This window comes from Entelurus aequoreus, linkage group LG25 (assembly GCF_033978785.1).
Source record: "Entelurus aequoreus isolate RoL-2023_Sb linkage group LG25, RoL_Eaeq_v1.1, whole genome shotgun sequence".
Taxonomy (NCBI): Eukaryota; Metazoa; Chordata; class Actinopteri; order Syngnathiformes; family Syngnathidae; genus Entelurus; species Entelurus aequoreus.
The window spans coordinates 20,730,881-20,747,486 of record NC_084755.1 but is presented as its reverse complement, the minus strand read 5'-3'; the positions used below and the strand labels follow the sequence as shown (position 1 = coordinate 20,747,486).

The following is a 16,606-nucleotide window of genomic DNA, read 5'->3' as shown; positions in this document are numbered from 1 at the left end:
TATATATATATATATATATATATATATATATATATATATATATATATATATATATATATATATATATATATATATATATATATATATATATGTATATGTATGTATGTGTGTATATATGTATATGTATATATATGTATGTATATATATATATTGTACATATGTACTGTATGTATGTGTATATATATATACATATGTATATATATATACACATATATATATGTACCGTATATATATATATATTTATTTATACATATGTATATATGTATGTGTATGTATGTATATAAATATATATACCGTATATATATATATATATATATATATATATATATATATATATATATATATATATATATATATATATATATATATATATATATATATATATATATATATGTATATATATATATACATACATACATATGTATATATATGTGTGTATATATAGTTGTATATATACATGTATGTATATATATATATATATATATATATATATATATATATATATATATATATATATATATATATATATATATATATATATATATATATATATATATAAGTGTACATTTAAAAAAATAATAAATTGCAATCTTGGAACGCCTCCAGAAACAAACATTTTGCAGACACACTCAAAAATCGGGTCGTAAAAGTGATTGTGGAGCAAAATGTACACAATAAATATCATCTAGACCTCAAGTAAGTGTTTTATATGTAGATTAGAATCATCATGGGTCCCTTTTAAATTCTTCAAATAACAACATTCAAGATTGTAACATTTGAATATGCAGCTTCTTGGGCTTCATGTGTTTTAGCAGTTTGTCAGCAGGACCGACAATAAATACAAGCGGACGAACAGCAGTGAGCGCGTGAGGATCATAACTGCGGGCGGCACAACAAGACAAGGCTTAGACACTCTCAAACCTAAAGGTCAGTGTGAAAGCTTTGAGAGCCGTTCATTGGTGCCATGTCATTTTTCATGGTCTTTGTCTGAATAGTGCGAGTCCTGCAGGGGCCACTCGTGCCATGGCAGCTAATGGCACCTGATGAATTGAAAACAAAAGATGACAGTTAGAAAGTGTTTAATATAGCTGAATGACAAACCACCTAAAACAAAGAGTCTTTTCACAGATGAAAGTGGAACGACCCATTTTATTGTGAGAATAGTATAATGCTGCGCAATTACTCCCACATGCATGATGACACTTTTGGCACTTGGTGTGGAATCAAGATCCTGCGAGGTTTCGCACCACTGGAATCTGAGCCAACACGCCTCCACCTACACCCATTACTTTTATTCTAACACAGGTATATTTTTAGTCTGAAAATCTGCCAAGGTACACAATGTTGCGCAATATAACACATGGGTGTCCACATTGGATAAAACAAATATGCTGGGGGCCAGGCTATATATCTATATCTATGTCACCTGTGTCAAGCTCAGGGCCCGAGGGCCACGTCTGGCCCGCCGCATCATTTTTTTAAATTATGTATCAATAAACTACTTCTTCTTTCTTACTAAACATATTCGTTCTTTCAATTTTGACAGACAAATTGCATGTCTTTTAAACTTGAGAATAATCTGACCGTGCTAAAAACTTTATGTCAATACAGGGGTGTCCAAAGTGCAGCCAGCAGCTCCAGTTGTGTTGGCCCCTAGCATATTTTGGATATAAAACAACAGTACATGTGTGATGTAATGAGAAAAAAGCTGACAGTTTGATGCTAATAACTCAGGTGTTTACAAACTTTTTCCACCAATGGTCGCATACTGAAAAGTCAATGCATGTAGTAGCCATTTTCAATTTTTTTATTTTGTTAATTAAAAAAAAAAAAAAAAGGATAAAATCAGATTTTAACGTAGCAACGATCATTTGTAAATGAATGACGTAGGCTCTACAATCAGGAATGGATCAAATACATTTCAGATTGCTAAGGCGTTAATTCAAGCAAGCGAACAGACTGAACAACAACACAACCTTTCACTCCTCCACGATGACATCACCGGTGAGGTTTGTGGATATTCCATGTCGATGACTCACAATTCCTCAACTGGCTTTAGGTGTGTCTTGGAGGTGTGTTCAGGTTCCTTAACACGTTGCAAAACTACTGACTTTCCCAAGCGAGGGCATCATACTCTGCATCATACTCTGCATCATACTCTGCATCATACTCTGCATCATACTCTGCTTTCAATGAAACTCAATGGCCTCAAGCTCCCCAGTCCTGGCAGCACACATGCAGCCCTGGACCATGGCACTGCCACCACCGTGCTTGACTGTTAGCAAGACACAATCATCATAGTACACAATCATCATAGTACACTGGGAACATACACACAAACACTTATATTCACACCAATTGACCATATAGAGCAGTAGTCCCCAAACTACGGCCTGTGGGCCAGAGCCAGCCCGCCAGCGTCCACAATGCGGCCTGCGGGAAGTCCCATGATCATTTTTATTTTTATTTTTTTCAAATCTATCCTGTCCAGCTACTCAGGGCAATTTATATTGTTGATGTAGATACCCTTATCTGCTGTACATATTTACTTTACTTTACTTTAATTTAATTTAAGAGAAGTGTGGGATACTTCTAGTGTTGTCTTATTTGTATTTGACTTTACTAAATGTTTGTATATATTTAGTGTTTGCAGCAGCCAGACCAGAGCAGAAGGGGATAGAAAGAAGACGGAAAAACAAGTAGACAGATGGGGAAATTGTGGAGACAAGACAAAATATATATATATCCTGTATATACACTATATATATATATACATATATATATATGTGTATGTATAGATATACTGTATATATACACATGTATACACAGTATATACGTATATATATACACACAGTATTCATATGTGTATGTATGTATATATATATATATATATATATATATATATATATATATATATATATATATATATATATATATGCATATGTGTATATATATATATATGCATATGTGTATATATATATATATATATATATATGCATATGTGTATATATATATTATATACATGCATATGTATTTATTTATATATATATTTATATGTATGTATGTATATATATATATATATATATATATATATATATATATATATATATTTATATGTATATATGTATATATATATATATATATATATATATATATATATATATATGTACATGTGTGTATCTATATATATATATATATATACATATATATACTGTATATATATATATACACACACACACACATATATATATATATATATATATATATATATATATATATATATATATATATATATATATATATATATATATATATATATATATATATATATATATATATATATATATACAGTATATATGTGTATACACATACGTATACACAAATTAATTGCCTGGCCCCCGGCCAAATTCTTTTAACCAAATGTGGCCCCCGAGTCAAAAAGTTTGGGGACCCCTGATACAGAGTAACGGTGTCAAACTAATTTTTACTTTGGGCAACATCGCAGTCCCGTAAGTTCTCAGAGGGTCACTTCATGATATGAGCCATTTTCTCCACGATTTTGAAATTCACGCAATTTAACCAATCCCCGCAAAGATGTGCGTCCTCACATTTTTTCCCAATCCCTGCACATTTTGGCCATTCATCCACATTTTCGCCAATCGAATCTGTCCCAACAGCACTGAAATGCAAACTCAAGCGTCTAACTGGTTTTGTGCAACTTTTTTAAAATGCTGCTGCAAAATTCAGCATTTTAGGCTTTAACAATGACCCAAAAAAAGCCCACAAAACCTGCTTGACAGATTATTAAGCAATCACCCCTTTGATTATTATCATTGTTGACCAAAAAAGTGACAAAAAACTGTTTTTAGAATCAGAAGCAGACAAACAGATATTTTAGTTCCGTTAGTGCAGAATTTCATTTGAAAATGGTTTCAATTACATAAAAAAAGCTTGGAATAGATTGTTGTCTCACAATATCAAATGAAGAACTGTATTTGCACGCATTACATATTTTCTGTCGAAATTGAAATACATTTATCAAGAAAAAGTAAGTGTTTTCTTGACACACATTCCTTTCAGGCTGTTGCGGGCGGCCCGCGGGCCGAGACTTTAACACCTGTGATATCGTCTCCTATTGACCTTACATGTTTTTGGACTACAGAATACTCAGGGAGGACTAAAATCCTTTAAAAAAATCCTCTTCCTAGTGACTTTCCACAGTACCCTCTCTGAAAATCTATCAGGGGTCTCAAATTCAATTTAACTGAGGGCTGCTAGAGCTAAAGTCGGGATGTAGCGTGAATTTTCACTTCAGATTCACGTTTTACCCATGTGACTAAATGTGTTAACTACTTCTCCTAACAGCTATAAGTCACCCTTAGTTGCGGTATGCCTTATAGAGGAACTGCACTTTTTTTGAAATGTTGTCTTTCATTCACAATCACTATGTAAGACAAGCACACACATGTTTTTATTCTTTTTTTATGCATTGTAACTGGTAAATAAACGTCAGCAAAAGTCAGCTAACAATGAAGATAACGGGATTTATGACATCATTGCATCTATAAATATAAAATATAAAAAACATCCAAAAAACGGCAACAATACCACATTTATATTTTTTGACCTGAATATTGCCCAACTATTAGCGGTATTGGTATTATAAAGTTAAAGTTAAAGTTAAAGTACCAATGATTGTCACACACACACTAGGTGTGGTGAAATTTGTCCTCTGCATTTGACCCATCCCCTTGATCACCCCCTGGGAGGTGAGGGGAGCAGTGGGCAGCAGCGTAGCCGCGCCCGGGAATCATTTTTGACACTCTAACCACTAGAAGCACTATCGTTGAGGGATTTTGGGAATTGATCACAGAGAGCTAACTAGCTTGTGCAGCTAATGCCATACTGAGCCGGTGAGCTGCTGCATCGCCTCTGAGTTGGTAAAAGGTCATTCTAGATCAGGGGTCACCAACCTTTTTGAAACCAAGAGCTACTTCTTGGGTACTGATTAATGCGAAGGGCTACCAGTTTGATACACACTTAAATAAATTGCCAGAAATAGCCAATTTGCTCAATTTACCTTTTACTCTATGTTATTATTAATAATTAATTATATTTATCTTTGTGGAAACACTGATCATCATAATGATTTCTCACAATAAATATATATAGAAACAGATAAATATCAATATGCAACACTTTATTTTTATATTTTCTCTAAGTGCACATTTTTCAAATTGAACATTTTCAAATGATCACTTCTAAGACAGTCTTGTGAAATCACAATATCCCATTTTAACTAGCTAGCCACTAAAAAATGTTAACAAATCATGAATTACTTTGCACCATGTTTGTACAAATAATAACTCATGTAAAATACAAAAGTCAACCCTCAAATTTTTAAATAAATAATGTCACACTTTGAACTGGACACCAAATCTGTTATCTGTTTCTTTGTCAGTTAGTGGGAAGACTGGCATTGCATGCTGTTAACTAGTGTGTTGTACTCTGGTGTGTAACTTGACACTGCAAGTCTGAGTGAGTCTTGCAGATGTGTTCTGTGTTTGTTCTTGATTAAGTTCATGTCAGAAAAGGCTGATTCACAAAGATAAGATTTTTCCTCATTGTTTGCGGAACCTTCTTAATCTTTTGGACATATTTTCACAGCAATCTGGCCTTAAGCTTAATTATGATAAATGTCAAATGTTAATCAGAATCAGAATCAGAATCGTTTTATTGCCATTGTTTGAGAACGGGTTCACAAACTAGGAATTTTTCTTGGTGCAAACGTGCGACATAAAACACATATAACACATATTTGGTATAAAAAAGAGCTGTGACTGAGCTATCAGATAGACTTAGAAGGGATTCAAGGAATTCATGGAGCTGCTGTTAGGAGTTATTGTTCATTTGCCTGATGGCCGAGGGGAAAAAACTGTTCAGGTGGCGGGAGGTGTGGGTCTGGATGGAGCGTAGTCTCCTGCCTGAGGGGAGAGGGGAGAATAGCGTGTGTCCAGTGTGAGAAGAGTCAGCTGTGATCCGACCCACACGCCTCCTGGTCCTGGAGGAGAACAAGTCCTGGAGGGATGGGAGCTTGCAGCCAATCACCTTCTCAGCAGCACGTACGATGCGCTGCAGTCTATTCTTATACTGGACTGTGGTGCCGGGGAACCACACTGTGATGGAGGAGGTCAGGATGGACTCTATGATGGCTGAGTAAAACTGCACCAGCATCTCTGTCGGCACCTTAAGTTTCCTCAGCTGCCGCAGGAAGTACATCCTCTGCTGGGCCTTCTTGATGAGGGAGCTGATGGTCGGCTCCCACTTGAGGTCCTGGGTGATGGTGGTGCCCAAGAAACGGAAGGAGTCCACAATGGGGACGGGGGTGGGAGAGTCAATCAGGGTGAGGGGGGATGGTGGGGCTGTGACTTTCCTGAAGTCCATGATCATCTCCACTGTTTTCTGGGCGTTCAGCTCCAGGTTGTTGAGGCTGCACCAGGACGCCAGCCGGTCCACCTCTCTCCTGTAGGCGGACTCATTGCCATTCGAGATGAGCCCGATGAGGGTGGTGTCATCCGCAAACTTGAGCAGTTTTACGGATTGGTGACTGGAGGTGCAGCAGTTTGTATACAGGGAGAAGAGCCAGGGGGAGAGTACACAGCCCTGAGGAGTACCAGTGTTTGTGGTTCGACTGTCCGAGACAATCTTCCCCAGCCGTACGTGCTGTCTTCGGTCTGTCAGGAAGTCATTAATCCAACTGCAGAGGGAGTTGGGCACGCTGAGCTGGTAGAGCTTGTCTCGTAGCAGTCCAGGGTGGATGGTGTTGAAGGCAGAGCTGAAGTCCACAAACAGGATCCTAGCGTAGGTTCCTGGGGAGTCCAGATGCTCCAGGATGAAGTGGAGGGCCAGGTTCACTGCATCATCCACAGACCTGTTGGCTCTGTAGGCGAACTGCAGTGGGTCCAGGAGGGGGGCGGTGATGTCCTTGAGGTGGGGCAGGACCAAGCGCTCAAAGGACTTGGATCGGAAATCTAAAGGGAACGTCCTTTCGAATGGAATGCAAAGTGCCTGTTTTGTGGACAGATGGACCAGTTAACATACTTGGTGTTGTTGTCCCAGATAATCTGGAAGATCTAGGCTCAGTAAATTATGATAATCGACTAAGAAAGCTGGACAAAATTATGCAATTATGGAAAGGGAAATCCTTAACGTTGTATGGTAAAATATCTATTGTCAACTCGTTAATTATTCCTCAATTTATTTATTTGTTTTTGTCATTACCAGCTCCATCACAAAACTTTTTTAAGATTTATGAGCGGAGGGTCTTCGATTTTGTCTGGGACGGCAAACCAGAAAAGATTAAAAGAAAGGTTTTGTACAACGAGTATGAATATGGGGTCCTGAAACTTCTCAACCTTGAAGCTATGTGTCTGTCTTTAAAAGTATCAATTGTTCCAAAGATGTATTTAAACACTGAGTGGTACACAAGTGTCCTGTTGGACAAAAAACATGTACTGTATCAAAATAAATTGTATCCTTTTTTACAAGTGATCCCCTCCCATTTTTCTTATGTAGAGAGTCTGCTGGGAAACATGGCGGGGTTCATAAAGGATACAATCCACTCATGGTGGTGTTTTCAATTTTATGTGCCAGAAAAAAGAGACGATATTTTGCAGCAGATAATATGGATGAACTCTAATATTGTAATAGATGGAAAGCCTTTCTTTTGGAAAAATATGTTTGAAAGAGGAATAATTTTTGTCAATGATATTATCAATGAGAATGGTAAAAGTATGATGAATTTACAACTATGTATGGTGATGCTTGCTCAAGCTTTTCATTTAATCAACTAACTGGAGTAATTGGGAAAAGATGGAAACAAATAATTAATTATGGAACTACAAAATTATTAGTTTGTAAACCTCTAATAAAAAATTCTAGTTGGCAAAAAGGAACTAAAATAAATAAACTATATAATTCTTATTTAATAAAGAAATATTTGAAGGCTGCCCCATACAACACATATGGAAAATGGGAGGACTTTTTTGACTGCCCGTTGCCGTGGGATGCCATATTCAAACTAATCTATAAAACTACTATCGATGTGCAAAATCGTTATTTTCAAATTAAAATTATTTATAACTTCTTACCCACGGAGAAAATGTTAAAATTATGGAATATGACAGCGTCAGATGATTGCCGATTTTGTTGTCAGGAGTCTGAATCCACCCTGCATTTGTTTTGGTATTGTCATATTGTGTCTTCGTTTTGGGTGGAAGTTGAAAAAATGGGTTTAAGGATTGGTTTGTTTATGAAGCTTGATGTGGTTTCTGTTATTTTTATATTTCTGTTATTTTATTTATATTCATTGACAATCATGATTTAGTCAATTTAATAGTACTCGGTAAAAGGTTTATTTTTAAGGCCAAAAACAGATATTCACTTAGTATTACTTTCTTTAAAACATTTATTCAGTATTTTTTAACTTTAGAAAGTTACATGGTTGAAAACGATAATGATGCCAAAAAACATAAAAAAAAGATGGGAAGTCCTCAAAGGCTTATTTTGAAAGTATAATTATGTTTATAGATTATATGACATCTGTTGTTGTGTTCCCTAATTTGAGTGACCTGGACATAATCTGGACTGTACATAAATGCTTATTTTGAAAATTTAATTTTGTTTATAAATTATATGCAATCTGTTGTGTTCCCTAATTTTTTTCTGTGTACATGAATGAAGGTGTGTGTTGCTGAGTCCGACTTGGACATTATCTGGACTGGGCCTGGTTTAAAAACCCCTTTAAACAAATCTAATTTCATTGACAACCTGGTCTGTTGAAGATAAGGTCCTTTTTTAAAAAATAAAATAAAATAAGATAAATAAATAAAAACATTTTCTTGGATAAAAAACAAAGTAAAACAATATAAAAATAATTACATAAAAAATAGTAATTAATGAAAATGTTAGTGGACCAGCAGCCTATACAATCATGTGTGCTTCAGGGACTGTGTCCCTTGCAGATGTGTTGTCTATGTTGTGGGAACCAGAATATTAGTAGCAGAAAGAAATAACCCCTTTTGTGTGAGTGGGTGTGGATGAGTGTGAATGGGGGGGGGGGGGGTTGTTGTTTGGGTTGATGCACTGATTGAAAGTGTATATTATGTTTTTTTCTATGTTGATTGAAATTTTAAAAAATAAATAAATAAATACGATTTTTAGAACAGGCCAGCGGGCGACTCATCTGGTCCTTACGGTTGACCTGGTGCCCGCGGGCACCGCGTTGGTGACCCCTGTTCTAGATTATAAATCATGCCTCTTACCTGGATAACAGAAGGTTGTTGTCATAAAATGAGAAGTTGGTCAACTTTGACTTTCAACTTATACCCAGAAATCGAGAGACACGAAAAGACGCTTGTTTGTGACCAAATTTTTGTTTTGTTTTTACCTGCATGAGGATTATGATTAATTTTTTATCTAAACGGGAAGCTATGAACATCCCAGTAAGAGCAGACATTGTACAGTAAGTTATCATGTTCAAAGTTTGTACTTATTGTTTAGCACTGAGCAATTGTGCTACAGTACTTGCTCGATATCCTTTTCACTCAACTTCTAAAACTTGTAGCTCATCCTCCGTATATTCAGGCTCAAAATATAAGGTTCTGGATCATCATCTGTCCCAAAGTAGTCCTTGTTGTCTCTCATGACGTCTGCCATGATTAGTAGTGTGGCTGAAGGAAATAGCGTATGTCGTGATGCGCCTGTGAAATGAATACCTCGCTGTATGCTTACAATGAGCAAAATTCATAAATTATTACATATATACTTACAGCATGTATATAAAACGATGATGGAGGTTTTTTAGCGCACTTTATAGGCGGAATAGATTGCATCCCATTAGCACCATTGTTAGCTGGCTTTTGCTACTGCTTTTTTACGACTTAGAATGCATAAAAAAGAAAAACATATGTGTTATTGTGTTACATAGTGATTGTGAATAATAGGAACAATTCCTCAAAAAAAGTGCAGTTCCCCTTTAAGGTATTACGGGTGAAGAGTTGAATGTAAATATTTTAATATTTGGACACTATTGAAATCCCCAGGACATAATCAGAGACACTTCTGCTTGCTTATAGGAAGTTGTTATTTGTGTTGCTCAATGTGTTGTCGTAGTCAGTGTTCTTTGGTTGGATTCTGAAATTCTACAATATATTAACCACAGTTAAACTAAAGTATGAAGTTAAGTAGAGACCCCTGATGGAACGTCTCATGTCTCGCCCAGAATTAGACACCACCGATCCAGATGGGGACATGAGCAGAAGTTTGAACCTGACCCCTTACAGTCACGTGACCCCACAACGGAGTCAAGGGAGAAGACCAGTCCTCTTCACCCCCACTGCCTTAGCCAAAACACTTTCGCAGAAATTAGTCAACATGGGGGGCGCCATGGACTTCTGCATCTGCAAACCAGGTCAGTCTGGAATAAAAACTATGATGTGAAAATACAGGATTTATTATTTTTGACACTAATGGACTGACACATTTTCTTGTGACATGTACTGCAGAACAGATGTCTCAAGATAGAAACCATACAACTTTCTGTTCCTCCTGCTGGGGTCAAATGTCTTCTCATTTTGCATGTGCTCAACCATTTCTCTTTGTCGCAGACATTTTGTCCAAAGAGGAGTTTAATCAGAAACAGAGCGTGGATTCCTTGGCTTACTTCAAAGAAAATCGTGCCTCCTTTGAGTGCATCACCAGGGAGAACATAGAAGCCATCGCCGCAAAGGTCTTTACAAAAACAACAATCTGCTAAAGAAATATCTGTCATTATCACTGTCAGTTTAAAGCATCCACGTCCCCCCTTCTTGTTGCTAGGGCAAACACTGTCTGCTGGAGGCAGAACTTAGCTGTGTCAACAACCTTTTGAGGAGAGAAATGTACCCAATCATCATCAATGTGAAGATTTGTGAAAAAAATGTCAAGAAGCTGCGGTAGGTAACTTTTTTTTCTTTAGGTTTATATGACTGGAATTAAGTCATAACCTAATGAGAATTTTTTTTGATGTTCCAAGAATAGTTTTTTATGTTTTTTATAATATTGCTTTATATTTTTCTCATAGCATAGCAACTTTAAAAAATATATACAGTAAAGGCCAAAAGATTGGACACACCTTCTCATTCAATGGGTTTTCATTGCGTTCATTTTCATGACTATTTACATTGTAGATTGTCACTGAAGGCATTAAAACTATGAATGAACACATGTGGAGTTATGTACTTAACAGAAAAAGGTAAAATAATTGAAAACGTGTTTTATATTCTAGTTTCTTTAAAATAGCCACCCTTTGCTCTGGTTACTGTTTTGCACACCCTTGGCATTCTCCAGATGAGCTTCAAGAGGTAGTCACCTGAAATGGTTTTCACTTCACAGGTGTCATAGTTTTGATGTGACAATCTACAATGTAAATAGTCATGAAAATAAAGAAAACGCATTGAAATGAGAAGGTGTGTCCAAACTTTTGGCCTGTACTGTATATGTACAGTATATTAAAGTTATTCTATTATTTTTATTGTAGAAATTATTTTCCAAAACATATCTCTGGATGTGTCAATAGCATCTATTTTCTGTCCCTGGCAAAAGACATAGGTCTTATCCCCCCATCTCCGATTATGGCACAACTCAACTGGGGGCCAAACCTGGCCTGGTAATGAAACCATACCAACCTCCAAGTTCAGTTCAAAACCTAGGAGACAAACATTTTTGCATTAAATTCCTAAATAAAGTGCTCCTGTTGGTTAGAGCATAGGGATTGTTGGGCCTTGAGCGCCCCCTAGAGCGCCGCCAAAAAATATCTATTTCTCAGTTTTGGTCCGCAGAGGTACTTTGTTGCAAAACACTTTTCCACCACTTGTGGCAGTAATGACAATCTATAACAAACAGAAGAAGTCTAGAGTAAAGTCTTAGAGAAGTTTCTAAAGCGCAAAAAATATGACTAAATGGGTAAAGTTGTATTTTTATTTTCGCTTTAATTCTATTGACAGTTAGGTTAAGAAACATATTCATTATTAATTTTGTTTATTTTAGCACAACATAATTGTATGTAAATGTATCCCTTCTAACGCAGTATATTTGGTTAGTACTTTTTTTCATCAGCCTGACCTAAGCCTAAGGTTTATGTGTTCAATAAATAATCTTTGTGATTAACACATGCTTTCGAATCATTTGACAAGGTTGTAAACTGTTATAAGTAGGTTAGATACAGTATATTTACTGAATACATTTGAAATCAAGAGTAAGATGAATAATTTAGTGGTAGTATTCCAGTGGGCTCCGGGCCCCTCTGTAGTGGAAAGGTTGGGCCCCTATGTCAAAAAGGTTAATAACCCCTAGTATAGAGGAAGGTAGACCACTGTAAACACATTACCAGATCCTTGCATTGACATTTTAACCTCGCTAGCAAACATAGAACACTGGTGTCCAAACTTGTGATTTACAGAACTGAGGTGTTCCTCAGGGAATCCCTTTAAGTCCTCTCCTGTTTGGCAATTGCCCACCTAATTTATTTACCTAGGGTGTTTCTGTAGCTTTTTAGTCAGTAGTCATTGTTTCAACTTCTGTAGTATACCTGCTGTGTTCCTCAAAGTTCCATTTGAGGTCCTCTCTTTTTCAACTGCCGGCCCACGAGTTCAGTTCAAAAAACTTGTGTGACTCACATTTTTGAAGCAGATTCTTAAAAACACTGGAGTGCTGTCATTGAGATGATCTTGTACTCTGGAATATACAAGACTATTAGTGAAGGGAGCGGTCCTTAGCTTTCTGGAAATGTGACCCCCCCCCCCCCCCCCCCCCCCTGGCATAGAGTAAGCCTTATGTGTTTATTTTGATACTGTTAATGCAATGGTGAAATTTGGGGTATGCATTTGCAATAAAAGGAGTCCTAGAGTACAATAAAACATTCATGTGCTTTAGGCTCACCACAACAGAGTTGTTTCCTTCCTGTTTCCTGTCCACACAGGAAGTTGCCGCTGCGGGTGGAATCAGAGGATGAGTTTCTGAGGTCGTGCAGGGCAAAAGAGAAGGAGCTGGAGGGCATTCCCTGCCTCTATGCCAGCCTGGAGCCGGACACCTGGACGGGAACGGACGACCTCATCAGGGTTGTCAAGGAGCAAATATTTAAGGAGCAGAACAAGACAGTCTGGGTGGAGCAGGACCTCCTGTAGACACACTTTTACCCTGTTTACTCTGGACAGTACATTACAAATAAACATGTAATTGAACCACAGTTCATTAGAAATATATATGTATATGCCATGTATATAATGCTCAAATAATAAATACATTATATGTTTTGTACATTGAGATGTTTTATTGTCCTGAACAAATAAACATTAATTTGGAAATAGTGTTTATGCTGCTCTCTAGTGGCCATTCTGATTAGTACAAGTTAAAATTGTTACAATGTGTTGTATTTTTTCCATCTAACGTTTGGTTTACACCTGCTATTGTGGTGCAGGAGTTTAGGAGCTATCTCCCAAGGTGAAAAGCCAGAAACTGATTAGGAATATCCTGGTTTTTAGGACATAAATCTTTACCTCCCTTGTAGGGAAGGAGGCTGAACTCATACCAGAGGTTGTGTAGTTCAGACTAGTCAGACTTATCTCAACCCACGAGTTTTGGGACCCCACTCCTCCAGAAGGACTGGATCTGGTTCTACTCAGGAGTTGCTGCAGAAGACAGGCTTGGACGATTCTGGAGACTGCAGGGTTCTACTGAGGGATGCAATGCCCATGTTGGAAGTGTGTTCATATCATCTTCCTTCACGCCCTCAGAAATGCCATCTTGTTTCTTTGTTGGGGGAACTTAATGATGTATTAATTAATATTACATATTATTTTATTTGTGGATTCTGCAATTAGGCGCCCCCATCTGTTGGAGGGGGCGCCTAATTGCAGAATCCACAAATGAAATAATATGTAAATAAGAATGAATGTAAGTTTAAGTACCACTGATAGTCACACACACACACACACACTAGGTGGTGAAATTATCCTCTGCATTTGACCCATCGCCTTGTTCCAACCCCTGGAAGGTGAGGGGAGCAGTGAGCAACAGCGGTGGCCGTGCTCGGGAATCATTTTGGTGATTTAACCCCCAATTCCAACCCTTGATGCTGAGTGTCAAGCAGGCAGGTAATGGGTCCCATTTTTATAGTATATTGAAACGCAGTCTGTACACTTACTAGGGACGTTGTATTTAAAATAAAAACTGATAATACCTTTTTTGCCAATACATTAAGTTTGGACACACCTTCTCATTCAATGCTTTTTCTTTATGTTCATGACTATTTTTACATTGTAGATTGTCACTGAAGGCATCAAAACTATGAATGAACACATGTGGAATTATGTACTTAACAAAAAAGGTGAAATAACTGAAAACATATTTTATATTCTAGTTTCTTCAAAACAAAACACCCTCTGCTCTAGTTACTGCTTTGCACACTCTTGGCATTCTCTCGATGAGCTTCAAGAGGTAGTCACCGGAAATGGTTTTCACTTCACAGGTGTCATAGTTTTGATGCCTTCAGTGACAATCTACAATGTACTACGGTACTAAGACTATAGTGGCCATTAACAGGGGCCATCTGTGCAGGCCCATGACTCATTTGTCATTGGCCCTAGCCACATTACAAAAAGCAAAAAACAAAACACCAGCAAAAATTTGAAAAAAACAAAATGTTGAAATCAGCAATCATATACATTTTTTTATGCTTTAATTCGACATAAATACAACTGTGAAAAAAATGTTGTAATGGGCGGGTGGGGCTTTCAAAATAAAATTCTGCTTAGGGACCCAATTTAGCTTGGGAGAGAGAATGTATGTCTGTTTGCAGAATGATTTAGCTCATTTCTCAGTAATGAATAATGAATAGATTACAACCTTGATGTTTGGGGAGCCAATTATACAGCTACATTTTTGTATTTCCCGTTTTCGAGGCCTACTTGTCTTTTCAAGTAAAAGCAGGTTATTTTGGGCACCCAGATCATCTCGGTTGACCCAGAAATGTAAAATCTCGCGATATGTGCTGAACTCTCGCTCCATATCGGAGGAGGGGGTGAGGGGGGAAACAAGAGGCGAAGACCCGCTGGCATCACAAGCGGACCGGCCAGTGTCGCGACATCTACGGTATTATCATACTTAAATGCAATATTTCCCCTGAAAGAACACCTTAAAGCTTTGTCGCCGAGCAGAGGAATGAGAACGACAAAATGGATGATGCCTCTTCTTTAAATGGGGAGAAATCGTGGACAAGAGACGAAGGGAAAAAAGTAAGCGGTGTATGTTTGTATGGCTAGCAAATGTACTGGGATTGGGATTGGAACATTATACAAATATTTCAGGGCTAATATTTTAAAAATGTGTTATGAAAAAACATCAAAATAAATGTTGACAATAAATTAAATCGAAGTTAGTTTATATTCCTTAAAAAAAAAAGTTTCAACATATCATTTGGCGAATCTGCCTTTCTGAAATTTAAACAAATAAGGAATAATTGTTTCACATAAACTATATGTATGCTTAACGGATATGTTTAAGCCTCGTTGAATGAATTAGTTTGCATTATATTTATAAAACCTACGATAAAGTATTTTCATGGAACGCAGGGGAAGAGCTTTCATGAGGATGTCCCTCCATTTCTTATCATACTGGATGGCCTCAGCTCTTTTAATGAGGTATTTTGCAAATTAAAAACACGTGCGTCTTTACTGTATAGCCTTTGGTTTAGTTTTGCCTTGTTTGACGGTTCCCCTGAAATTGTATTTTATTTCAAGCTTCTGGTACATAACTTTAGATTATCACATCTGGAAACACTACCTGGCATCATAGTGGAGCAGGCCTCTACCAAAAATAGGTCATGCTATTTTATCCACTTATTAATTACACCTGTCATAATTAACAAGTTAACTCATGTGATTGTCACACAAAAATATTGCATTGATCATGTATAGTTGCAGATCCTTCACACATTTTATTTAGATTGTTTTTAAGATGGTTTGACAAAAACAGACTATCTTTGAATCTCAGTAAACCTAAAATAATGCTATTTGGTAACAGTTGAAGAGAAAGTCAAACACATACAGATAGACAGAGTAGATATTGAAAGGGTCAAAGAAAACGCATTTTTGGGTGTAATAATAGATGATAAAATGAATTGGTAATCTCATGTAAAAAATATACAACAAAGTAGCAAGAAACAAATCAATAATGAATAAAGCAAAACATGTTGTAGGCCAAAAATCACTTCGTATTCTTTACTGCTCGCTAGTGTTACCATATCTGAGTTATTGTGTAGAAATATAGGGAAATAACTACAAATGTGCACTTCATTCACTAACTGTGTCACAAAAAAGATCACTTAGAATAATACATAATGTTGGATATAGAGAACATACAAACCCTTTATTTATTAAATCACAATTATTGAATTTCAACGATTTGGTGCATTTGCAAACAGCTAAAATTATGTATAAAGCAAACTATAACCTGCTACCCAAGAATGTACAACAATTATTCTCAACAAAAGAGGAGAAATATATCCTCA

The 16,606-nt window shown here is 36.6% G+C and overlaps 2 protein-coding genes across 8 annotated transcripts in view; both read left to right on the top strand.

Annotated features, from left to right (window-relative positions):
- Positions 1–13,353, top strand: part of card11 (caspase recruitment domain family, member 11) — a 104,834-nt gene extending 91,481 nt beyond the window's left edge. For 5 of the 7 annotated variants that reach the window (XM_062036616.1, XM_062036614.1, XM_062036615.1 and 2 more), the window contains 5 exons: positions 813–927; positions 10,283–10,471; positions 10,668–10,789; positions 10,879–10,994; positions 13,019–13,353. In XM_062036616.1, the coding sequence (XP_061892600.1) occupies positions 813–927; positions 10,283–10,471; positions 10,668–10,789; positions 10,879–10,994; positions 13,019–13,223 (747 nt within the window). In that variant the 3' untranslated portion in view covers positions 13,224–13,353. The remainder of the gene's footprint in view (positions 1–812; positions 928–10,282; positions 10,472–10,667; positions 10,790–10,878; positions 10,995–13,018) is intronic. The other 2 variants (XM_062036613.1, XM_062036610.1) reach the window with 1 other exon arrangement.
- A 1,737-nt stretch (positions 13,354–15,090) lies between these two features.
- LOC133642970 (carbohydrate sulfotransferase 12-like) overlaps positions 15,091–16,606 on the top strand; it is a 15,227-nt gene continuing 13,711 nt past the window's right edge. Inside the window, exon 1 of the mRNA XM_062037393.1 lies at positions 15,091–15,332. The gene's annotated coding sequence lies outside the window, so the exon portion shown is untranslated. The remainder of the gene's footprint in view (positions 15,333–16,606) is intronic.